Below are 24,537 nucleotides of genomic sequence, written 5' to 3' on the forward strand. Positions count from 1 at the left end.
TCTAATTGTCTGTGCTCATGCGTATTTTAATTGAGCCAAATTCCAAATAAAATAGTCCTGACTGAAAGGTTTGAGACAACCGGACGAATATGAAATAATTAGACAAGCATTGGCCTTTAAGAATAACAGAAACAAGCTGTCACTTTAAGCCAGGGGTGTCAAACATAAGGCCTGGGGGCCAGAGTTGGCCCATCTGGACCACTAGACGGCTTTAGAAAATGTGAAGGAGGGCACACACTTGGAACTTTTAACTGTATTTTTGCAGGTTTTACAGTTTTTCCTGCTTATAAAGACCTCCCCCATGGCTATTCATACTTCCCAAAAATAGTTAAGTTATGGAGTTCTGTATTTTGCACATTTACTTTTAAGGCCAAAGAGTCATGCTGACAGATCTCTTTCAATTACTTTTGTTATCATGAAGAAAAAGTCCTCTGCACCCCTAAAAATGCAGATTTTATAACAGTGAGGTCATCTAACACAATCCACATCCACATAAGTTCATGTGAACTGCTGGGTTTTCACCCACGTAGGAATACTGAACGTCCACAAACTGCAGTCACTGACTCGTGTCACAGTTACAGCGGAGAAGTAAACATCAGTGTTTCAGAGCTAGATCTGACAAGTGAGTGCTAACAAACAGCCCTGGGAGGAAATGTGTCTTAGATAATTAGGTAATAAAGAAAGAACTGAAAATTAGGAATGTGTAAGCTTGTAATTGTTAGCTTGTAATTGCTCATTATTTCTTTTCTTTCTTTCTTTTTTACACGCTCTTTGCTTTGTTGTTTGATTCTTCTGTCTCTCTGATTCGCCCATTTATTTTCTCTCACTGTCCCCAAAAACAGGGTGATGCAAATCGCTCCTACTCAGACGATGACAGGTCTTCCTGCAATTTCGATGACAGTGACAAACAGAAAGACTCCCTGCACCTATCAGGTGAATGCTACCTCCCACAGCTTCACTACATATTTTTCTTTACAGACAATTTTTTTCTCAACTCTAGAATTTTATTGCCATTTCTCCCCAAAACTTACAGATTTGCAAATATAACAGTTTTTGAAAAATTCTTGTTATTATTCAACATCAACTTTGCAACACTTAAATCTGTTTGCTCGAGGAGCACCATCATATTCAAGCTCTGTGGCGTCAGGTGATTTGTTGTGCCTCGGGCATCAAAAACTTGGTATGAGTTCCACAACAAACATACCTAAGCACCTTTTTCTTTTTCCTTGTCCCGGTCTGGAATGTAAGCAGAGCAAACTTTAAATAATGCATGACTGATGCCATTCCTCCATCCACTTCTCTCCCCACATATCCCCCGGCGTAACAAAAGCGAACTCACCAAGAACCACTATCCTGCAGCAGCGAGCAGCAGCGAGCAGCATTTAGCAGCGCATTAGCGAGTCCTCTGATGGCATCTGATCACAAATCTTGCCCATAAATGTTACATGGAAGGGAAACACATTTGGAATGACAATGTTTACTGAGACCTATTCCATCAAAAGACACGTTTGAGAATGGACAAGCACTCTGAGATATCCTCTGTTTCGCTATTACAAGTTCCTCCCTGGTCCTGTAAGGCAATTTAGTGTAAATGAAATCTTCCTCTTCCTCCTGGAGCTGACTGTAACATTGTTTTAAGACATTAATTGCATACAGTGATGGAGAGTGTAGAGTTTTCTGCTTTCATGGCATCAACAAAGACAAGGCAAACAAAAGGAGGGAAGGCCTTATTTAGTCTTATAGTTTTCCTTCTCACTCATCTGTCTTATTTTTCTTCTTCCCACCATTTAGCACTGTTTCTTTTCTTTTTCCCTGTCCTCCTCCTCCTTCTTCTTTCCTGCAGACCCAAAGATATGTACCCTGACTCCCAACGGGCACCTAGACATGTCCCCATTGCCTGCCGGTTTGTTTCCAGGAGAGAGGTTGACCTTTGCTCTCAGCTCCAGGAAGAATAGTGTCATTTCTCTTGGCAGAGCCAACCTGGAGCAGAGGGCTGTGGTAAGTTGATGGGACTGTGCATAAAGTAGCAGAAAAATGAACGCAAGCAAAGAGCATAGCTGCTACATCGTTAGCTCTTATGACATAAAATTTAATTGGTCGATATAATTTAACAGCAGTATTTATAGAGTCGCAAACATAGGCAAACATAGGTTTTACGCTTGCTTATAAATCTGAAAATGTGTGTGCTGGTTCTTATTTAGCGTTTATGTACTCTGCCGGAGCACTCAAAGCACTTGCCTCATTTGCCCATTCATACATTTTCTATCTAAGCACGTTTCTATCTAACATTCACACACATTCATACTTAGATGAATGCATCTGAGAGCAACTTGGAGTCAGTATTTTGTCCAAGGATATTTGGGATATTTGGTCCACTGATTGAACCGCCAGCTGTGCTATTAGCAGATGACCTGTTCTACCTCCTGAGCTACAGCTAGCCTAATTAAACGGAACTGTAATGAATAGCAAATTATTAAAATAATTAGTAATAAGAGTTGCACTGATGTTATATTACTTCCAGATATCATATCAGTCTTTCTCTCTCAGTATCCAGGTCGAGGTTACCACAACTGGGGCCGTCCTCTGGCTCCCCAGCACCATGCCTTGTTGACCCGCCGCTCTAGCTGGAACAGCCTAGGAGGCCGGCCGTGCTCCTCCTCATCCCCCTCTGCTAGTCCTGGCTTCACCCCGACTTCCTCAAGGCCCTTATATGGCTACGGCTTGGGAGGTCTAGGAGGGGTGGTCGGAGGAAGCCTGCGAATCCGAGGTCCCCGTGCCTCCTCATCCCCACACCACCACCTACATCATATCCAGCCGGACGAGGAGGAGTCTCTTCTCTCCCCACCTGTTGTCGCTCCCCACTCCCTCCACCTTCCCCATCCCATGCTCCCAGGTTCTTTTGGACACAGGAGAGACCGAAGAGCTCTATCACTAGAGCTGCCACACCTGCTCCAGGTGCCTGGACAAACTCACCCTCTGCAGCACCCCCTTCCCTCCATGACTCTTAATGCCAACCACAGAAAGAAGAGCCTCTCTGGAGGGATGATAATCAGCAGCGGTGGCAACTTCGGAGGGCTTCACCAAGACTGTAACGGGAAGACTCCACTGTCACAGCTCCTCCAGCCCCCGCCTAGACATCCAACCGAGCAGGCCGGAGGGTCCAATCCCCAGAGCCACCTCATGGCCGAGGTCTTCCCCCAGGTCAACGCACGGAGCAAGGACCGAGAGGACCTGGATGATGACATTGACTATGTAGGCTACTATTGTGTGCATGTGCGGTTAAGGAAATTAAACACAGATGCATGAGGAAATATTCCTCAGAAGCAGCTCTAAGACGCACTATGTAAGAGCATTTAGAGAGAACAAAGAAACACAATCTAGGTTTGTAATACACAACAACCAAACCATTAGCTTTTATGTTCAAGTATAAGGCTTTACATGTGCAATAATCTCCCGCTCTCTTGTGTAGGATTGCCAACTACTTTGTGCAAAGCCCGCACTCCCTATCACCTGGGCCTCATGGGAGCCTCATTGTTTTCATTATAAACAAGTCTGTGTATGAGGGAAACAAGGTTAATTAGAAAGGACTATTTAGACAGCGGGGGAAAGAGCTATACAGATGGTAATGTTGGAAGATGCTCCGAGCTGTTGCCATAGAAGTGTTTCACTTTGGTAAATAATTTAATTATGGAATCCAAACAGACGGTTTCGCTCTGCCGTTCTGTGTGTGTGTGTGTGTGTGTGCATGTGTGTGTGTGCCATGATCTGCACTGATATGTGTGTTTGTTGCAGAGCTTGTGCTTCCGCATCCAAAAGATGTTAGAAGCATACAGACCAGACTGGTGTGAGACCAGAGAAGACTGGTCCGTCTTCCTTTTCTCCCCGCAGAACAAGTAAGCCTCGCCTTTATCCGAAGCCTTTACCGATGCTGTGCTCAAGTCTTCCAAACGTACGAACGGATTGCCCAGTTCTGTTTCACAGCTCATCAATGTGAAGGACAGTTTCAAGTTCCTGCGAAAGCACCTCTGCATTAGGACATTGATCGCCACCTTACAAATAGCAAAGCGATCTCCTCCTTTAGTCGGAGAGCAAGAGGGGAGGCATAAATTTAATACTGTAGGCAGTTCATTAAATTATGCAATAATTTGTAGTGATGCCATCTTACAATCTGAGAGGAAGGGTTTGACTAGGCACAGTTGAGTATTTCAATAAAAGCCATTTAAACGTGTCCATGTGTGTCCCCGAACAGTTTGGAATAAAGTCGATCTCGCTCGCTCTCGTAGTCAATTCATTTTCATATTCATTCTGTTTCTTTTCATCCATCCCTTATAAACACTGCAGCGGAGACATTTAATTGCTTTTTGGCAGTGCACAGCCTCACATGCTAAGTTTTGAAATGCATATTCAGTATTTATACGTCCCATCTCGTTCTGCCCCCCCCCCACCTCACACACCCACACACACTTGTCTCTCTTACTCCGTTTGTTTCTCTCTTATCTCTCTATTCTGTTCCCCCTGCAGAGAACTGTACTCAGGAGTCTGGTGCTTCTGAGAGTGTTGTTAATGTAATTTGTTTTGAATTAGGAGAGATGTAAACAGGGGCTGAATGAAGCTATTTACTCACCAAGATGTTAGGGAGCTCCCATGCACATTCAGGGAACTTGGCTCTCATTCCGATTGGGTGGAAGGGGTTTTAAAAGTGCGTCTGGGCAGACTGAGGCCTTTCATTGTTCCCTTCAGTTTAACGTTTTTTTCTCTTCTCCCCTGCTATCTTCTTCCAGGTTCAGACAGATGTGCCAATCTATCATTGCCCATAAGCTGTTCGACTACGTAGTACTGGCCTTTATCTTCTCCAACTGCATCACAGTGGCTCTGGAAAGGCCCAAGATACTACAGGGCAGCTTGGTAATTCTAAAATGTTTGTTTGCACGCGTGTGTTTGAAACTCCAGCTCCTTTCTGCAGTTTCTGTGCAGTAGCTGTTTGTATTCTCCGAGGATGAATTCACTTTTATGATCTATAAGGTGCAGTAAGTGCTGTTTTTACTACTCCTAATTGGCCCATCTTCACTTTCTGACTGTCAACCCTCTCTCCCGCTCTCTCCCCCCGCTCCTATTTCTGTCCAGGAAAGAGTGTTTCTTACCATCTCCAACTACATCTTTACTGCCATCTTTGTGGGCGAGATGACACTCAAGGTAACGTTTTACAACCTGTCTCTCTATTACTGCCAATGCAGGCGGCGCAGAGGCGTCGTTTCTCTGTGTTTCCTCCCATGTGTTCAGGGTTGTCTCTCGCTCTGAATTGCCTTTGCCTTAGTGACCCACGGCCCATCCTCTTCTCCTCCCTCCTTTCTCAGTAATTCCCCCGTTCCTATGGAGAATAGAGCAATTAAGCAATGTCATTAATTAGGGACTAGTCTACTCCTATGGAAGCAGTCCATCTTCAGCACTCCCCCACACTCTGTCCCTCCTCCAGTCCACTTCTATATTAAGTGGTCCTTTTTTTTTAAGTCTGTTTGTTTTTTCCACTTCCTGAGACTCCTTCTGTTCTCACCTATTTTTTTTTTTTCCCTGACTCTCAAATATTTTTGTCTCCTCATTCTTTCCCTCTTTAATTTTCTCTTCCTCCCTCCACCACAGAGTCTGTATTCTCTGAGAAAGACTCTGGCACAAGTGGGCCATCAATTATGCACTCCCACAATCAATTATTAACCAACCACCGCACGTCGAGGAGCTACAGCCTTGTCAGCCCCCTGGCTAAGACGTACATGTCTCCCTTCATGTCTCTGTCTGTCTGGACTTTTGTGTGGCTTACACATTGTGTGCCGGTGGTGTTTGTTTGTGTAACTTTAATGTCCCTATAGGACTCCACCATGTAGTTTAACGATGTATGCAAAATGCAGCTACATAAATGAACAACACTGCAGGGTTGGTCAGCATGTCTGAGGTTTCTTCAGATGCATTATTACATAATATATTCATTAATTTTGAAAGATTTCAAAGATATAATTTCACACAGAAACTGTTCATAGAGTAAATACCAGTCCTATTGCATAATTAGAATAGCAAACTCTATAGCACACTCGTTATAAATTAATTGACACTTTTATTATCGAAGGCTGTTAACATTTTGGCATTCAGAGCTAAGATGTGTGCCAGGCACTGATCTTTCAGTCATCTTGATGTTTGCACAATAACCCCCACGGTCCCTCTGAAGCTTTAGCAAACTCTCAGCAAACGGCTTCAAATATCAGTTGCAGATTTTTTGACGAAGCAGACATAATGCTCCCACTGCTGCTTACCAAAACAGCATCCATCTGTGATTATGTGCCTGTACAATAACCACTCGTAACATTTAAACTCACAGACATGTTAAATCCCATCATATGCTAATATGATATACGCTAATATTTATTCACGAGTCAGTAAGAAGGGAACTGGTCTTTTGGGTGTTATGCACTAGACCGGTGGATATTACCAGTTTGTAATGTGGCGCTTCATGTCTGCTTTCTCATCTCCAGGTGGTTTCCATGGGTCTGTATGTGGGAGAACAGGCTTATCTGCGGAGCAGCTGGAACATTCTGGATGGTTTCCTGGTTTTTGTGTCTTTGATTGACATTGTCGTGTCCATGGCGGGAGGGGCCAAGATCCTGGGTGTGCTCAGAGTTCTCCGGCTGCTCAGGACACTGCGTCCCCTCAGGTTGGCAGCAAGCCATGCATTTTTCTTTCTTTTTATTATCATTGTGTTTTTATAGTATCTTTTTTCCTGATCTCCTGAAAGTCAGGCATGATCATCATCATGTTTCCTGTCAATCTTTGCCGTCTATACAGTTTTTACAAACCTGTGAAAATGTTGTTCTTTAAGGTTTTAACTGAAAATGGCTAATTAGTAATCAACAATCTAAAAATCCAGTGTAGGAATATTTTGTCCCACAGATATGTTTCCTGCAGTGTTTTGATCTTCTGTCACTTGTAGAGGACATCGGGTCTTGTTTGATCACACAAAGCTGTGATGTAACGATATTGTTTCCATGTTTGCGTGGATTTGAGGTAAAGATGAAGGAAACATGTCCAAACACTAAAACATACCCTAAACAAATAGTTTCTGAAAATCAAGCTTTTAAAAAAAAATCTGATTTCAGTTCCCGTCATTTTGAAAAGAAAGTTCATGTAGGCGTAAAGGTCTTGATGCACAGGACAAAAATGAATTGCAAGAACGGTTCAGTCTTTGTATCTGACAGTATTGTGGTTTAAAAAAAGACCTCACACCGGACTTCATTGATGTATGTTTTTTTTCATCCATTTACCCCTCTCCTTTCTTCAGAGTGATTAGCAGAGCCCCAGGCCTGAAGCTGGTGGTGGAAACTCTCATCACCTCCCTCAAACCCATTGGCAACATTGTCCTCATCTGCTGCGCATTCTTCATCATCTTTGGTATCCTCGGGGTCCAGGTAGGAACAGCTGTCTTCAACTACTACTTCTTCCCTCACTGCACAACATTTCGAGCTGGTGTGAGGTTTTATCAGTTTATTATTTTACGCTTTAAGCTCCTTAAAGAGGTCCAGTCTCTCTAAGGAGTATTTCTCTGTTTTATATATAAGTACAGAGCTCCAAATCTTGGTTTCTTTGTCCTTGAACTGACAGCTCTTTAAAGGCAAGTTCTTCTACTGCTTGGGTCCTGATGTCAAAAACATCACCAACAAGTCTGATTGTCTGCAAGCCAACTATAAATGGGTCCACCATAAGTACAACTTTGACAACCTGGGACAGGTGAGTACCACGTGCGGTTCCTGCACTTACATGTTTTACAGTACACAATAGAAAAGTGTGTAGTTGTCGGGGTGAGGTAAGGATAACAGTGTTTTTTGTTCACATCCCTGTATTGTCTAGGCTCTGATGTCTCTGTTTGTACTCGCCTCCAAAGACGGCTGGGTCAATATCATGTACCACGGTTTGGACGCCGTGGGTGTGGACCAGCAGGTACCTGAATATAAGCTTTTATGATTTTTTGAGGAAACAACCTTTTATTTTTTTTAATCTCAGTAACTCTCTTTTTGTCTCCTTTCCCATCACAACATAATACTTCCACATCTCCAACCCCAGCCGATAACCAACAACAACCCGTGGATGTTGCTGTATTTCATCTCCTTCCTTCTCATCGTTAGCTTTTTTGTCCTCAACATGTTTGTTGGCGTGGTGGTGGAGAACTTCCACAAGTGCCGTCAACACCAGGAGGTGGAGGAAGCCAAGAGGCGTGAGGAGAAACGTCAGCGGCGCATGGAGAAGAAGAGGAGGAGTAAGATGGAAGTTAGACAGGAAATGGAGATCGAGAATAAAAAGGCTACAAGCTAGAAGAGGATTTTAAAAAAAGGCAGAACGCAAAAGTGGTTGAAGGGGGAAAAAGCAGGGATTGAAAGGGAAGTCAGAAGCAGACAGACATTTAGAAAGCAAAAATGGGTAAAATCAAATGGAAAACTATGACAATTACCATAAAATAACAAGACAGAGTAATATAATGCACAAAGGGCTTGAAAAGAAGAACTTTATTATCTCATTTTAGCTCTATTGTTATTATGACACATTGCGAGACCCATTTTCCTAAGCTGAGATCATCACTGATGAAAATTTGTGCTATAAAAACAGAGAGATGGAAATTGAGGCAGATTGATAATAAAAACATAAACGGCAAGTATTATGTTTTCTAACATTGCTCCAGTTCCTCTTTTTTCTGATTTTACAGCGATCAAGCCACTTAAATTATGCTTTTTAAGGAACGTCTGATTAAACAACCAGTTCTGTAACTTAAATCAAAGAGAGCTTAAAGTGAGGGTGACCTGAAAAGGAAGGAGCGTCGCTAAATCACATTGTTTCAGACGCTGGATGACGTGAGAGCCTGCACCAAGGCTGGACAGATGTAAACTGCAGAACAATAGATTATATTAGAAATTGCACACCTGATTCCTCTAACAGTTGAGGGGCTGTGTAAGATATAAATAAAAACAGAGTGATTTGCAAATCTTATGAATCCATATTTTATTTAAAATAAAACACAGAAAACACCTGTTTAAACTCAGACGTTTTACTAATTCATGAAAAACATTAGTTCATTATGAATTAATGATAGCAAAATGTTGGGACAACCAGTGTCTTAAAAAGTAAGTTGTGCTCAAAAGAAACTGTTAGAATGATTGTGTTAAAAGTTGTCACTGTTGTGCTTAAAATTTGTAAACCTTGCCTTTAACTGCAGGCACATTCTATGCAATATTCTGGGTTCCTTATTTAGTAAGGAATGTTTATCTGGGATCATGTATACAGTACAGTTCATAATATCATCAAAAATCTGGAGAAATCTCTGTGTGCAAGGGATGAGGCCGAAACTCAATAGTGGATATCTGCAATCCTCAGGCAGCACTGCATTAAAAACAGGCATTATTTTGTCATGAAAATCACTGGATAGGTTCAGGAACTCTTATATAAATCCCAGTCTGTGAACATAGTTGCTATGTGCCATCCACAAATGCAGGTTAAAAAGCTCATTGTGTAAAGAGGAAGCCATATGTGAACATGATCCAGAAGTGTCGTCGTCTCCTTTGGGCCAAAGCTCATTTAAAATGGCCTGAGGTAAAGTGGAAAATTGTTCTTTGGTGAGATGAACTGAAAGTTTAAAATCTTTTTGGATAACATGGATGCCACATCCGCTGGACTAAAGAGGAAAGGGAGCTGGCTCAGGGCAGAAGCCTCTGATGGTATGGGGGTTCATTAGTGCCTATGGAACTGGCAGCTTGTGCATCTGGAAATTTGTTGTATTATGAAACAAAAATATAGAATAGAATAATAGCCAGATAGTAGCCAGAACCCAGCTTTTAAACATTGTTAAACACAGGGTGGATGCTACAGAGTGGTAAACGTGGCCCTATTACAACTTTTTGCAGATGTGTCACTGCCATCAAATTTAAAATGGCCTTTTTAGTTCTGTTAAAAATAAAATGAGGCTTTATTAATCATTTAATTCAGATTTTATTTATGTTTTTCACAGCCTCCCAACTCCTTTGGATCTAGGGTTGTATTTTGAAACTTCATTCCTACAAATCTACTCTAATAATGTCCAAGAAACAAAGAAAAGCTTGACTGGACTTTTTCATAGTGGGGTCACATGATTTGGGGGGGGTTTCTATGTTATCTCTCTATTATTGTAGCGTCTTCACCCCCGTTTTTTTTTCTTTTCTTTAACAGAGGCACAGAAGCTGCCCTACTATGCCAGCTATGGCAGCATGCGCCTGATGATCCACACACTGTGCACAAATCACTACCTGGACCTCATCATCACCTTCATCATCTGCATCAACGTCATCACCATGTCCTTAGAGCACTACAATCAACCTCATGTAAGCAGAAGTTTACTCGTGTGTGGAAAAGTGCACGCTGGTTGTGCAGATAGCTAATTTAATTGAATAGCTATGTATGTCATGCAAGTCAGGTGTTTTCAGCTTACGTGTGCTTTCATATAAGCAGAAATACAGAAATTGCTGCAAGCTGCATCTTACTAGAAAGAACGTATGCAGGCTTTTTATGCTGAGTATTAATGCCTGTCATATCTTCCTAATTTCTTTTCTGCATCACGCCACAGCTTTCAGCCTCACGCTCTTCTTCCCTTCTCCAAACAGCAGCATCTTAAATTCCACAGACTAGTCAAAGCATCAGAAAACTGTATTCCAGGCTCCATAGCATGTATTGTGAGTATATGGAGTCCGTACAAAGGAGCTGTGATTGCACTGCTGATTTGACAAGGGGCTGCTGTCAGAGTGCTGTTACCGGTACAGTATCTGTGTGGCACATGGAGGTTTAAAAGCCTGTCAGCGCTTTTGTAAGGGAGAGAAAAGTGATTATCCTTGAGATAAGATGCCCATTTGACCTTTAAAATGGAGTGAGCTTTCTCAAACTGACCGAGCATCAGATAAATATCACAGGTCTCGGCTGTGTTTGTCAGCTGTTGGTCCTGACATTTGGGAGCCTCCCACTTGTTAGAAAACACAGCTCTATTTATAAAGGGAGAAAATAGCCTCTTCAGTGACTGGAAGCTGGATTGGATGTAAAAAAATAAATAAAGCATGTTTGCATTTGGAATATTTAAATACTATTTTATATCTTTAGAGGACATAATGCGTGGTGTGTTTCTAGTGCCATGAATGGAGCATGCTCTCCTTTGGCCTCTGGCTTGTTTGATTTTACGATACACACAGTTGGACAAATTCCAATTTGCTGATGCAACTGTTAACTCACTCTACCCCATTATTTATACACACACACACACACATGCCCCTTTTTTACTCTCTCTTTGCAGTCTTTGGATCTTGCCCTGAAATACTGCAACTACTTCTTCACCTCCATGTTTGTGCTGGAAGCAGTGCTCAAACTCATTGCCTTCGGCGTCCGTCGCTTCTTCAAAGACAGGTACAGTGCCTGTTTCTACTTTTTGTGATCAAGGCGTGATACTGCTTGAAACCATCTTCCTGTCTAAGTGTAATAGTGCTTATTTGTAGCAGCGTGTTTGAATAGCAAAAAGCTTGGCAGCACAGCAGATCTCATGCTTCCACTGTGGATTTGTTAAATCTGCTGTCCAGGGATGGATTAATCTGTTTCTGAATGACAGACAGCTTTTCTTATGGCCCCACAGTGTCTAACCTTAAGCAGCCTTTGGATTAGATGTGGACATTTATATCAGTCAAAAATTACAATGTCATCCTGTGTCACTGTCTGTTCAGCTAAACCACTTATCACATATATGATGATAAAAAGAAAAAAAGCAACAGAAAAAAACCCCACTAAGTCGACTATTAGGGCTTTTGGCACATGCTATAATCTCTCAAGTTAACATATAATATAAATAGTGCTACAATAAACAGTTATTTGGTTCAAAGTGTAATGGCTAAATAAATCTGCCGTTTGCTTTGATCATTATAAGTGGAATAGCAGCTTTGACGGCATCTAGGATTATGAATGTGCTGAAATATTTGTGCTGGCGTTAAACGTTCTGTTGTCAAGTCTACTAAATAATAAGCACTACAAATATGACACTTAGCACACATTGTGGGTTCTGTCTATAATGTCTTAAGTAGTATAAAGAGCATAGTACCTCAGTCTGCTTAGCTGGAAGTTAAGAAAGCTTTAAATAATAAAGAGGTTTGTTTTTCCTACTTTGTTTCTTTTAAGCCCTCTGTCATGCCCTTATTCCATCAAGCTATACTGTGCAAATATAAACCTTAAATTGCTTACAGTTAAAAGGCTTATTTTAAGGTGCATAATAATATAATAATTACAGTACTATGCAAATGTCTTGAGCCAGCCCTCACGTATAGCAAAGAACTGATTTTAGATTGTGTCTTTAGTGGACTTGATAGGCTATAAAAGCCTATCACATAAACATGTAATCTGCTCCCATTTCTTTAGTTGAATTTACAAAAATTAAAAAAAGACAACACAATTTGACTGGAATGAACTTGTAGTTTTGCACCGCAAAGAGCTATTAACTGAAAAAGGACGTATTTTGTGGGATATTTTGGCATAGTGTGCAGTGTGTCCTTAAAAACACTATCAGCAGCAGAACAGTGTCTGAAAGTCATGAAATTCAAGTCAAAGAAATAGGGAAAAAGACCACCAAAGACCTGACACAGGACACAAGAGATGCATCTAGCCCTTCAGCCAATCCATCTACTGTTCACTGAAACTTCATCAGAAATGCTCTCAGTGGAAGCCTGGCAGTCAAGAAGCCTTCTTTGGGAAGGGAAACGGGGAGAAAAGGCTGAGGTATGGCAGATTGCACAAGATTTGGACTGGAATTCAGTTGTAAAAGGTCTGATGGAGTGATGAATCCAAATGTGACACTTTTGGTTTGGTTTTTGGAGGTCAGGACAGGAGAGGTACAACAGTGAGAGCCTACAGCCATCCCTTAAACACGGTAGGGGCTCTGTCAGGGATTGGAGCTGCATTTGAACGAGTAGTACTGAAGAATCTCATCAAAATTAATGAAATTATGAACACAAAAAGTAGTGTGTGATTTTAAACCACCATGCAATACCATCTAGAAAGCATCTGACTGGCATCAGCTTCATTTTTCAGCATGACATGGTTTCAAACACACTGCAACACACTGGGACACTACCAGTACTGCAGGTAAAATACTGGAGATCAATTTGAAGTACAGTAGCTCACAAATGCTCATATTTAATATGATCTTCTGTTGACAAATGGCAGCCAATCAGTTAAGTGGTCCTTAAAGGGGGAGAAGCTAAAATAACAAGGAAAGAATGAACCGAGGGCAGGAGGAAGACTAAATGTAAGATAAAAAGGGATCATTTTAAACTATGAACCAAGTAAAGCTAATGTGGTATAATCCATAAAAATATGAAGCTGTAAAAGAACAATCTCACCACCAAATGAAATGTGCCTTTCAATTGTGTGGATGTGAAATGAATACACTGAAAATCTCTCCATCTTACTATACTCACCTTTGTTTGACTTTTATAGGAAAATCAGCTCAGCGCTTCTCTATTTACAGCCTCATCTGTTACTGCACAACGATGACACTCATGTCTTTTGAGAGCTATGCAGTGACTAATTTAGGCAGAACCAGATTTGGGAGCTCATATTATACTGATGGTAGTTTAATGTCATTGACCTATTTCAGTTACCGAAGAGAGACCAGACAGCGGGAAAAGAATAGCAAAAAAAATGGTTTGTAAAAGAGATAAGGTGGAAGACGGAGAGAGGGATGCAGAAAAAAAGACAGATAATATATAGAAGATGGAAGCTGCAGTGATCAAAGACAAAAAAATGGAGGGGACAAATGAATGATGAAATGAGAAAGAGATGGGCGGATATAGAGAGAATTTATCACGCAATGATCAGCTGGCAATTTGTCTCTTTTTATGTAGTGTCAGCAACAGCCGCGAGCACTCATTGTGCATAGTGTGATTTACGGTATACGCTGGGGTGACTCTCGGGCCAGCTTTAGAACTGGGTCAGTGGAGTAGCAGGTAAAACGCACGGCACATGACAAGGTCTTACAGTTGAAGACACGGGTAGTTAAGTGGAGCGTGCTTCATTAGAGAAATCTGAGCTTAACAGTGTCGATAACAGAAAAGCAAAGCGCAACTTTAATTAAACCTTTTCACAAGTTGTTGCCGTCTTGTTTTCCAGATTTCCAATCTAAATGTTTCACCGCGCTGGGTGACTCGCTGTGATCTTACATTGTATTTACCATCTCTCATAAACACTCACACAGTCCTGAACCTAAACAAATTCAATCAGTTGTTGCCCACATTTGGTTGGACAGTCTGTTGGAAGCGCGGGCGCTGTTTTTGGACTTGAAAAGTTGGAAGCCTTGCAAATGTGGTGTAGTTTCATCAGAATAAATAAAATGCCTTTAAATTTAAGGGAGACATTCTAAAAAACAATCTCCTCCCAAATGCCTACTCACTAAATTCATAGATTTGTTGTTTTGCTGTGTGGTTTGATCCGTGGGATTTACTTTTTTCCCAATTTGCAGAACCAGGACTGTGTGCAAACACTTTTTTAAGGCAAAAAAAAAAAACAACAAAAAAAAACAACAAAACCAAAAGAAAAAATAACCGAAATTGAAAAAAAAGTATATTGGATTAGAACGACGTACCGCACCTTTAAGTCAGATGTTGCGCTGGCAATGGTTTTCTTCAAATTGTTGGCACCATCTGTTTCCCATCTGTCCTCAAGCCTTAAAATTAAATTGTCTGACAAGATGCCGTGCCGCACATGATGTCTTTAAGGACTCTTGGGTCTGAGGAACTGTAGCATTACTGTCAGCAACGTGTAAATCTCAAAGGAGATTAATGTGTAGATGCCTCCTTAAAGAATAAAGCTCAGAACTTGGTGAACAGCCTATTTGAGTCTGCAGCAGTTTTAACAAGTGTGACTTATTTACTCCCCCAGTGAACCAGAGCGTCTGTGTTTTGTAGTCACTCTCTATATTTCGAGTTTAGTGCAATGCTTTTTTTTTACTTCACCACATGAGAGTGAACGTGTGAACTTGTACTAGGTGGAACCAGTTGGATCTGGCCATAGTGCTCCTGTCACTGATGGGCATCACGCTGGAAGAAATTGAGATCAGTGCTGCTCTGCCTATCAACCCCACCATCATCAGGATCATGAGAGTACTGAGGATAGCAAGAGGTAAATATGCTGTGACAAATAATCACATACATGTTGTTGTTTTTTTGTTTTTTGTTTTTTTTGGGGGGGGCGGGGGGTTACAGTTATATTTTGATATAACCATTTCAGCTCACATACTGGTTCAAAATGTTACAATTAAACTCTAAATTTTAAGGAAAAAAAGTCCAAATGTGGAGATTAAAGTTGTTGTTTCAAGGCAAACAAGTGGCCCAGCTGTTCTACCCTCTACAAAATTGTCTAGACGAGTTAGTGAAATTGTACTTCAGAAATGATTTCCCTTTTAGCACAAGAACACAGTTTGGTGATAATTGTTAAGCATTAGGACAGAGGACGAGATGGTGGAGAAAGCTACAACTGGTCAGAAGAAAAACCCACACAAAGGAAAAAACTGGCAGTGGACCGATGCAAGGACATCGATGGTTACACCCTCGTGCAGTACAGAGGGAACGTGTTGTATTACAAGAAAGCTGATCAAAGGGTTTCACTGACTCACCCTGGATTTAATCTTGAAATTTTCGCTTCATTCTCAAAATGAACAATATTAATGAAAAAAATGATATAAATCTTCTATTTTTTCTTAATGTGGCCCTAATATTCTGTCGTATTAAAAGGATTTCTTACTTAAGTTAACAGAAGTTTATGGATTTTTGGACATTTGATAAACAAAAATGAATTTAAGCTTTAAATTAAAGGCAAAATCATGAACTGTTTCCACAGATCACTGTTTCCCATTCTATGTACATGTAGCATGTAATTGAACCTGAGGGACTTCCTTCTAAATTCCCACCTCTCTCTGTCTCTCTCAGTGCTGAAGCTGCTGAAAATGGCAACAGGAATGAGAGCCCTGTTGGATACAGTAGTCCAAGCCCTGCCTCAGGTAAAAAACACTTAGTCTTTCTCTTCCTCTGCTCAGACACACGCACGCACGCACACTCACTCCACAGTCCCCCAAGAGAAAGTTGGCCAGTCTCAGTCAATAGCCAAGGGGGGTACTAGCCCCTCTTCCCTTTCTTTGTTGGCCTGTAGGCAACTCTAATGGATGACTCATTTACCACACACACTGGGAGCCTGGAACACACATATGCATCTGCGTACATATACACACAGGCAGGTTTTTGCTTGTTTTCACTTTCAGCACCACGGAGAGTTCCCAGATTCCCACTGAGACCGCAGTGTGTTAGAAACAGCTTGTAAACTAGTCTTTAGTTCATTTAGTGGCGAATTGTCCACAGAGTCAAACAGTGCCCAGGCCGTCTCTCACTGTTCCAGGGCACCTAATATTCAGCTGCCTGCCTATTTCTGGTTGTTTTTTCTAGAATAACTGTACTCATTAGAACATGAAGTATGAAACAGCACATCAAACATGTTGTAGAAAGTATGTATGATGTTTCTGTTTGCATGCCATCTCCCCCAGTGTCTCAACACTTATTGGTTAATGTTCTTGGTGTATGCTGGTGTCATTTTTTGGAGCATTACTTTTTAACTCCATCAATAATAACAACAATAATTTCAGAATTCTGGAAAATTAAATGAGAAGATAGAGGCCACTCTCACATTTCAGTAACTTTATAATATGGTCCACAGTAAGGGCATAATTCCCCTAAAATTAAATGGAATTTTAATATATTTTATTTTAAATTCTAATGTAATTCTATTTAACTACAAGTACTTAAAGGTAGGTACACTAGAATAACGAGCGCAAAAAGTCAGGTTTTTACAGGACACTAGGAAATAATATTTCTCGTCTAACGTCGTAAATATGCTGGGTAAATTTTGCCTTTTTACATCTTTTTTTTTAACTTCTTTATTTAATATTCAACAGATGGATGTTCTATTATTCAACTATCCCTTTTTGTTTCGTGTTATAAATTTGTACCTTACAGGAAAAAAAATTTGCAGGCCTTTGTCTCCTTTTAGTCATTGTGTTTTAAACAGTGGTTCTCAAACTGTGGGGCAGGCACCACTGGAGGGGCGTGGAGCTACTGCAGGTGTGTTGGGGAGCACCAGGGGAAATGTACGGAGTGAAGCTAAGTTAAATTAACATAATTTATGGATAGGAGGGAAAATAAACCGTTAGTGTGCAGATGCTATTGTTCTAACCTTGAGTCTCTTCAAATTCAACATGAATCCTTTTAATTGTTAATGATAAAATAATGGGGTGTGGGCTATGGATCGTTTTTCAGCTTTGAAAAGTGGGGCATGACAGAAAAAGTTTTCAGAACAAATAGTCCAGACCAACAGGTTTTCCAAAAATAAATGAATGAAATAAAGACGTGTAGTGCCTTATGTAGGATACACACACAAACACACACACATACAGACAGTTTGATCCATTGACCATCAAAACTAAGATGAAGCAAGCACAGAGAAACAGGTGGCGTGTTGAAAGGAGGGCAGGCAGAGGTGAGGGAGAACAGATTCCTTGTCTTTCTTTTCTATTGATCCCGCTCTCATTAACACTGAGCCCTTCACTCTATCCCAAGGGCAACAGGGGAGGTAATTAAAACTAGGGCTAATTAAACAGTTCCAGGAGGTCTGTGTATGTGTGTGCGCACATGTGTGTGTGTGTGTGTGTGTGTGTGCGTGTGTGTGAGGTATTGAAACAGTCAGAGTGACTGCATTATACCAGGTGAGAGATTTAACCTCAGGTGATACTACGCTATATTTCACAGTGAAAATGAAATGGCTAGCTGCCAGCTTTTCATCACATAGGACATTGAAGAGATTATTGACATTTCAACAAAGGCTTAAGAATTCAGCTGAAGAGGCAAACGCTTGATAATGCCATGGGAGGCCACAGAATATGAATTACGCTACCGTGGCACATGGCGACAGATGGCTGCTACAATAATAATTTATGAGATAAAACATCATTTCGGCACTCCACAAGTTACACAGTCGGTTTCTGCCGTTAATAGATCATGACAAGACATGGAGATGTAATGAGGGATCCATACACTGAAAGGGTGTGTAAGCTTAATAGCTCAGTGACATGTTAAGAAATGTATTTTCATGGCTTGTCTTTACAAATAGGCAGTGAGACAAAGTCATTTACCCTGAAGCGTTCTCTGTTAATCTTTCCTCCTTAACTGATGCAAAACGGCTGCAACCTGTCACTAACAGTTTATGCCACGTTAGCGCTAAAGCCGAGCCAGATGTGTATTTATTTTTTTGTCTGGAAATGGCTGAGAAAACTCCAGAAATGCCTGTGGAAACTGTAGAAATCATTTAAAAAGCCACTTTCCCTTAAGAATACAATCAATTTTTGAAAAGGAGCAGTTAATATGCGTGTTTGCTGCCAAATTAAATCATTAAAATAATAAAAGATAGCTTCATCTTTCTCATCTTTGCAAAATATAGTCTAAAGAAATAGCAAAGTAGTCCATGTTATTTTGTAAGTATAGATTAAAGTCAATAATTTTCACCAAACAGATGATTAGCCTTAATACTAGACTAGCAAAACTTTATTGTTAGTTCATCATTATTGATTGGCTGAGGAATCCAGGAAGAGTAACACAGAGATACAAACTGTGTAGACACGTTCCTCTGTTGTGATGCATTTACTTCCATTATTTTCAGTCCAAAGGAGGACTGGGAGGGTTTAACTGTTATATAATTCATATTACATGTGAGGCAAGTCTAAGGGGCTAGGGGAAAATGGCTGTTTCCCTAACTGGGTAGCAAGTGATTGCAAGTGAAATTAAAAGTGAGTAAAATTTGCAAAGAGGGAGCTGCACCAAAAACCTTTGGTGATGCTTTGGTCACTAGCAGGTTGCTGCTGTAACTAGTAGATTGTATGCAAGACACCACTTGTCTACAAACACTCCTCATTTTACCCTGCAGGCTGTAGTGAAACTTGAAAAGGTGTGATGCAAACTACAAAAGGGCAAATGTCGCCTTCAAATTAAAAGCTCTGCATTATCCTGAAACCAACATATTTCAAAATTTTCTCTGCTTCAAGTTTCTGTTGCACTTTTCAAAGTCCCTCTACCGCTAATTTGTGTTTGGAGAACGTAAGAGAACGAAATACATGAGCTTACGATCGTTGGTCGGACAAGGTGTCTTCACCCCTTCCCCCCTGATTCAGGGCCTCCTTCCAGAGGGCAGCAGAGTAAAGAGTTCATGTGAAAGTTTGGTAGTATATTCATGGTTCTCTGATGCTACAGTTGTCCCTGATGGGTGGTAAGTGACACCTGACAGTCAGCAATAGCCAAAAACAGTGTGAAAAGTGGAGCTGGGGTTTGGAGGCGGCGCAGGAGCTTGCAATGGACAGCAAATGTGACCAGGCTAAAGCAACTTAACTAATTACAGGCCTTATCATAGATTTATCAATTGGCTGTGTAGGATGTTATCAGCTGATCCATCAGCTGTTGTGAGCTGGCTGTGAGAGCAGCTCCTTTGCTGGGATTGAAGCTGAGTTTGACTTTGTGGCATACCTGAACGAACTCCTTCTGCTTTTTTTCCTTTTCCTTTTCACTATATTTTAAATCTCTTTTAATCAATGCTGTTGGCTTAGCAGATAAAGTACATCAGGTATTATATGGTATGTCATTATCATTTTTAACACTTTTTGAAATCATTTTCATGAGATATAGTAACAAAGACAAACCCTGAACATATTTAAACCCTGAGCATGAAAGAGCCACTTTTAATGTATTCCACTAGATTTGTTGTTCTTTGCTGGAAAATTCCTTGTCTGAAATCCATTGACAGCTAAACTAAATGAGAAATGTTTGACTTGGCTTCCATTTACTGAGAGCTCTCCGACTAAACCAGATATTACTATCAAAGTTCTCTTTTTCACAATTATTTTCCTCTTCAGCATGGCATCATTAAAGATCCTGCCTCAAACAGAGCCAAAAAAAAAAGCCTGGCAAAGCACCACAATGTAATTTTCTTTATAAAGTTCACTTGCACAACAGCTGATGTGTAATTTCCTGTGAACAAATTCTGCCCTAGCCGCCGTAGTGTTGGTGCAGTGTTCTTCAGCTGAACTGGCAGCAAATCACAAGTATAGTTTCCTTGAAAAGTCTCTGTGCACTGAGTACTGAGGCACACATTGAATATTCCCTCATTCTCAGTGGAACAGTGCTGCTTGCAGAGCATTAAAGGCGGTGAATAGGAGGCTAGCTTTTGCATCTCTTTAATAGGATTAGAAATGTTTTAACCATACAACATCATCACTATTAGGGTGAAGCAACAGAAGGCTGTTTCGTGGCATGGATCCAAGCCAAGTCCCAAGAGCCCAAGCTGAAAAATTCACAGAAGCATTGTGGCTTTAGTCGTGTCAAAGTCTGTTTACAGAACCAAGAAGGGTGAGAGGAGCATGACAGAACAAGTTGGAATATTGGATTAGGTCCGTGCATATCCATCACTCAGTGATTTGTTTAATGATAAAATATAATGAAAAGGAGTTTTCTTCCGAAGCACTATAGATACTGGAAATCTTGTAAAAATGAAATTGTATTGTATGAGACCTTTTCAAAAGCAGCAACAAAAATCATTAGAATTAACATAATGTGTGACTGTAATAATACACGTACTATAGTATCATCAATTTGTGTTTTACTTTGCAATAACACATTTTATGGATGCAGACGAAGCAGGGATCGATTTATTTCTAGTCATAAGAAAAACACTCATGGGCCACTTCATTAGTTACACTTCGCAAGGAGTAGAACTGCCTTAATTCTTCATGCATGGCTTCAACGAGGTGCTGGAAGCATTCCTGTAAGAGTTTGGTCTATATTAACATAACAGTATTGTGCAATTGCTACCCATTAGTAATGTGAATCTTCCATTCCACCACATCCCAAAGTGAGGTGATTATTTGAGCTTTGTGGCATGATGTACTATCCTGCTGGAAGCAGCCATCAGAAAATGAGTACATCATAAAGGGATGGACACAGTCAGTAACAATAACCCAGTCGAGTGTAGTGTTTAAAAGATGATCAGTTAATACAAAAATAATAATTCCTACACCACAACCTCCAGCCTGAACTGTTCATACAAGGCAGGTTGGATCCATGCTTTCAAGGTTCAAGGTTCTTTATTTGTCACATGCATAGTTATACAAGTATAACACACAGTGAAATGTAGCCTGACACGCTCCTTAACATGTGCAAAAATGGGGGGTAGAGGAAGAACATTAGACATATATATAGTATATACATTGGGTAAATGTGCAGTAGTAGCAGCAAGCAGGTGAATTCTGTACATTAATATGAATAGACATCTGACTATTTTACAAGATAGACAATATAAACATATTTAAAATTTCATTGTGTTTATAACAAATTGTGACCCTACCATTCAAATAATGCAGAAGAAAGTAAGACTCATCAGGCCAGGCCAAGTTTTTACAATCTTCTGTTGTAGCCTCAGTTTTCTGTTCTTAGCTGACAGGAATGGAACCAGTGTGCTCTTCTGTTGCTGTTGCCCATCTACTTCAAAGTTTAACATGCTGTACATTTGCAGATGCTCTTCTGTGTAACTTGCTTATAACGAGTTGTTATTTGAATTACCGTTGCCTGTGTGCCTAATCTCCTCTGACATGGCATCAACAACGCTTTTTTACCCAGTGCACTGCAGCTCGCTGGATATTTTCTGGCTGTGTGTGGAAAATTCCACTAGATCAGCAGTTTTTCAAAATACTCAGCCCAGTCTGTCGGGCCAATCATGCCACATTCAAAATCTGCAATGTTATTGGCTGATTAGATATTTGCAATAACAGTCAGTTAAACAATTGTACTTCATAAAGTGTCTGGTGAGTGCATTTAGTTATGCGCATATATTAGTGTTTAGAATACGCTTTTGTTTTTCACTAAAAGGACTGTAACTTGTGCATTAGACACTGACCCGACCATAATGCCATCTACAAAGTTCTTCATTCCTGCAGATATTAAAATACTCTTTATGAATTTATGACAAACACGCAATAATACCTTTTTCTTTCTGTGTGCCCGTTGTAGGTGGGTAACCTGGGCCTGCTCTTCATGCTGCTGTTTTTCATCTACGCCGCCTTAGGAGTAGAGCTTTTTGGAGAACTAGGTGAGTTCATATAACATCCTAAAGACTGCCTTGAGATAGCAGCTAAATATTTTGTGCTCTCAGAATCAGATAGTGTTTGGTCACACTGCTATCGATTCAGTAACAGACAGTATCTATTCAGGATGGACTTTTGCTTGCCATTTTCCTCTCACCCCTCTTTTAACTTCTTCTTCTCTTGATCCTTCTCGCTCTTATTCTCAGTTTGCAATGAAGATTACCCATGTGAGGGTATGAGTCGTCACGCTACCTTTGAAAACTTTGGCATGGCCTTTCTTACATTGTTTCAAGTCTCAACGGGTGACAACTGGAATGGCATTATGAAGGTACAAAGCAATAGTATGAAGATATATTTGAGTCAGTCTTATTTACTAGATTGAGTGCATGTGAAAGGCTTCAGTCTGATGCTACACAGGGTAAACATGCAAGTATATTTTTAACTGTGATTGAGAGAAAACACTATTTAAAAATAGACTCTTTAATAGTAAACTGTCAACCATCCTGGCCTTCTCTCTAATGACAGCAATGAAAAGGAGATGTGTTAGCTCAGCACAGGAAGCACACATTTCCCTACTGATGGAAAGAGATGACTGCCTCGTGCACATGTAAAAAAAAACAACAAAAAACCCACCAATTTCCTCTGAAATCACATCCACTTCCACCAGGAATAATCACGTCTCCTCCACGCTCCGAGGCTGCACGGGAATCAGAGATTATGCTGTTGTGTGTCGGGTGTGGACCATTAGGCACACACTCGATGCAGGCAGTGTGGATGATAGCGGGCCATGAAGCAGGACAGCGGGCCACAGATGGTGCCCCTCAGAGTAAATCTTAGCCATTTTATCCATCAACTTGCTACCTGGGCTGTGAGAGAGGTTAGACCTGCTCTGCTTTAGTGGAAAGGAAAGCAGTAATTAGTCATGCAGTGACGATAGAGAGGAGAAAATAATGAGGGAGAGTGCAGCGGGGAGAAAAAGGAGGCACTAGCCGACTATAATAAAAGGGAAGATGAGAGGAAAGGAAAGGGGTTAAGAGAACTGACCAGTTATTATGCTTTCTCCTCTCCAGGGGGTGAGGGGCTGTGGGTGTGGGATTACAGCAAAAATGCAAAACAGGGAAGAGAGTGCGTTTGAAAACGGAGGCTCGGATGAGGAGAAAATGGAAATATTTAAGCAAAGAAGATGGAAAAGGATGCAGAAATGATGGGAGCTTTGTGAAGGGGCACAGGGTCTGTAAATGTCAAAGCAAATTAGACAGAAAAGACCAGCTTCAGCTCAGAGGGCTAAAATTGTTATGTGTGGTCACAGCCTGGGTGAGATATGTGTACTTCCTCCAGAAAACACTTGTCACTTTGGTTCTTCTCTGCCTGAACTCCGCTGTGCGCGTGTTAACCAGACTGGAAAACCACTAATAACTTTTCAAAAGACTAAAGTAAAAAATATCGTCCCCTTGTTATTTTGCACAGAAGCAAGTATATGAAGATAATACAAGCAGGCATGACTACAAAGAGCCTTGTTAGCATGAGAAAGATAATTCTAGTAGTAAAATTACTTTTTGTTGTGAATGATTAAGTTGCTTCGGGGCTGAGCTCGCATCAATACATGACGACTTTTAAATTTTGACTCGAGACTTCTTCTCATCATCTCCGCCACTTTCCAAATATTCAAGAAGAAGCTCTTAACCAAAGAGTGACATTTGTGATATCTTATCTGTTTTGCTCCCTTTCACCCAAAACTACCCTTGACCAACCTCTCCTCATCCTCTGTCTGACCAGGATACATTGCGGGAGTGCCCACCAGACCACGGCACTGATGTGGACTATGCCTGCAATCCAAGCCTTCAGTTTATCTCGCCCATGTACTTTGTCTCCTTCGTGCTCACCGCCCAGTTCGTGCTCATCAACGTGGTGGTGGCCGTGCTGATGAAGCACCTGGACGACTCCAACAAGGAGGCCCAAGAGGAGGCGGAGATGGATGCAGAAATTGAGCTGGAGCTGGCCCAGGGCACCCTCTGTTGCATGGGCGCCCCCGGTTGCGGGGGTGGGGGGGTGGATAAAGGACTAGTCGTTGCTGGATCGAGGCCTGGAGGCACAGCGGGAGGAAGAGACAGAGGAAGTGCCCGAGGAGAGAGAGGAGAAGGAGTGAGAAAGCTGCGACACGCAGTCACTGCTGCGCACCAGGGACCATATAACTCCAGTGACTCCAGCCAGACTATGTACTCACCAGCACAAGTGAGTCTGTCTGCGTGTGTGTGTGTGTGTGTGTGTGTGTGTGTGTGTGTGTGTGTGTG

The 24,537-nt window shown here is 41.1% G+C and overlaps 1 protein-coding gene across 3 annotated transcripts in view; it reads left to right on the plus strand.

The window, feature by feature from the left end:
* The window catches only part of cacna1ia (calcium voltage-gated channel subunit alpha1 Ia), a 190,634-nt gene that overhangs the window by 148,067 nt on the left and 18,030 nt on the right, over positions 1-24,537 (plus strand). For all 3 annotated transcript variants that reach the window (XM_005734524.1, XM_013911268.1, XM_013911269.1), the window contains exons 15-32: positions 843-933; positions 1,844-1,998; positions 2,548-3,252; positions 3,793-3,893; positions 4,782-4,905; positions 5,125-5,193; positions 6,519-6,697; positions 7,322-7,448; positions 7,642-7,767; positions 7,888-7,977; positions 8,101-8,293; positions 10,231-10,382; positions 11,339-11,448; positions 15,068-15,201; positions 16,008-16,078; positions 22,173-22,251; positions 22,453-22,574; positions 24,023-24,478. In XM_005734524.1, the coding sequence (XP_005734581.1) occupies positions 843-933; positions 1,844-1,998; positions 2,548-3,252; positions 3,793-3,893; positions 4,782-4,905; positions 5,125-5,193; positions 6,519-6,697; positions 7,322-7,448; positions 7,642-7,767; positions 7,888-7,977; positions 8,101-8,293; positions 10,231-10,382; positions 11,339-11,448; positions 15,068-15,201; positions 16,008-16,078; positions 22,173-22,251; positions 22,453-22,574; positions 24,023-24,478 (3,084 nt within the window). The remainder of the gene's footprint in view (positions 1-842; positions 934-1,843; positions 1,999-2,547; positions 3,253-3,792; positions 3,894-4,781; positions 4,906-5,124; positions 5,194-6,518; positions 6,698-7,321; positions 7,449-7,641; positions 7,768-7,887; positions 7,978-8,100; positions 8,294-10,230; positions 10,383-11,338; positions 11,449-15,067; positions 15,202-16,007; positions 16,079-22,172; positions 22,252-22,452; positions 22,575-24,022; positions 24,479-24,537) is intronic.

Source organism: Pundamilia nyererei, unplaced genomic scaffold (genome assembly GCF_000239375.1).
Source record: "Pundamilia nyererei isolate P.nyererei 1_Seehausen unplaced genomic scaffold, PunNye1.0 scaffold00059, whole genome shotgun sequence".
Classification (NCBI taxonomy): domain Eukaryota; kingdom Metazoa; phylum Chordata; class Actinopteri; order Cichliformes; family Cichlidae; genus Pundamilia; species Pundamilia nyererei.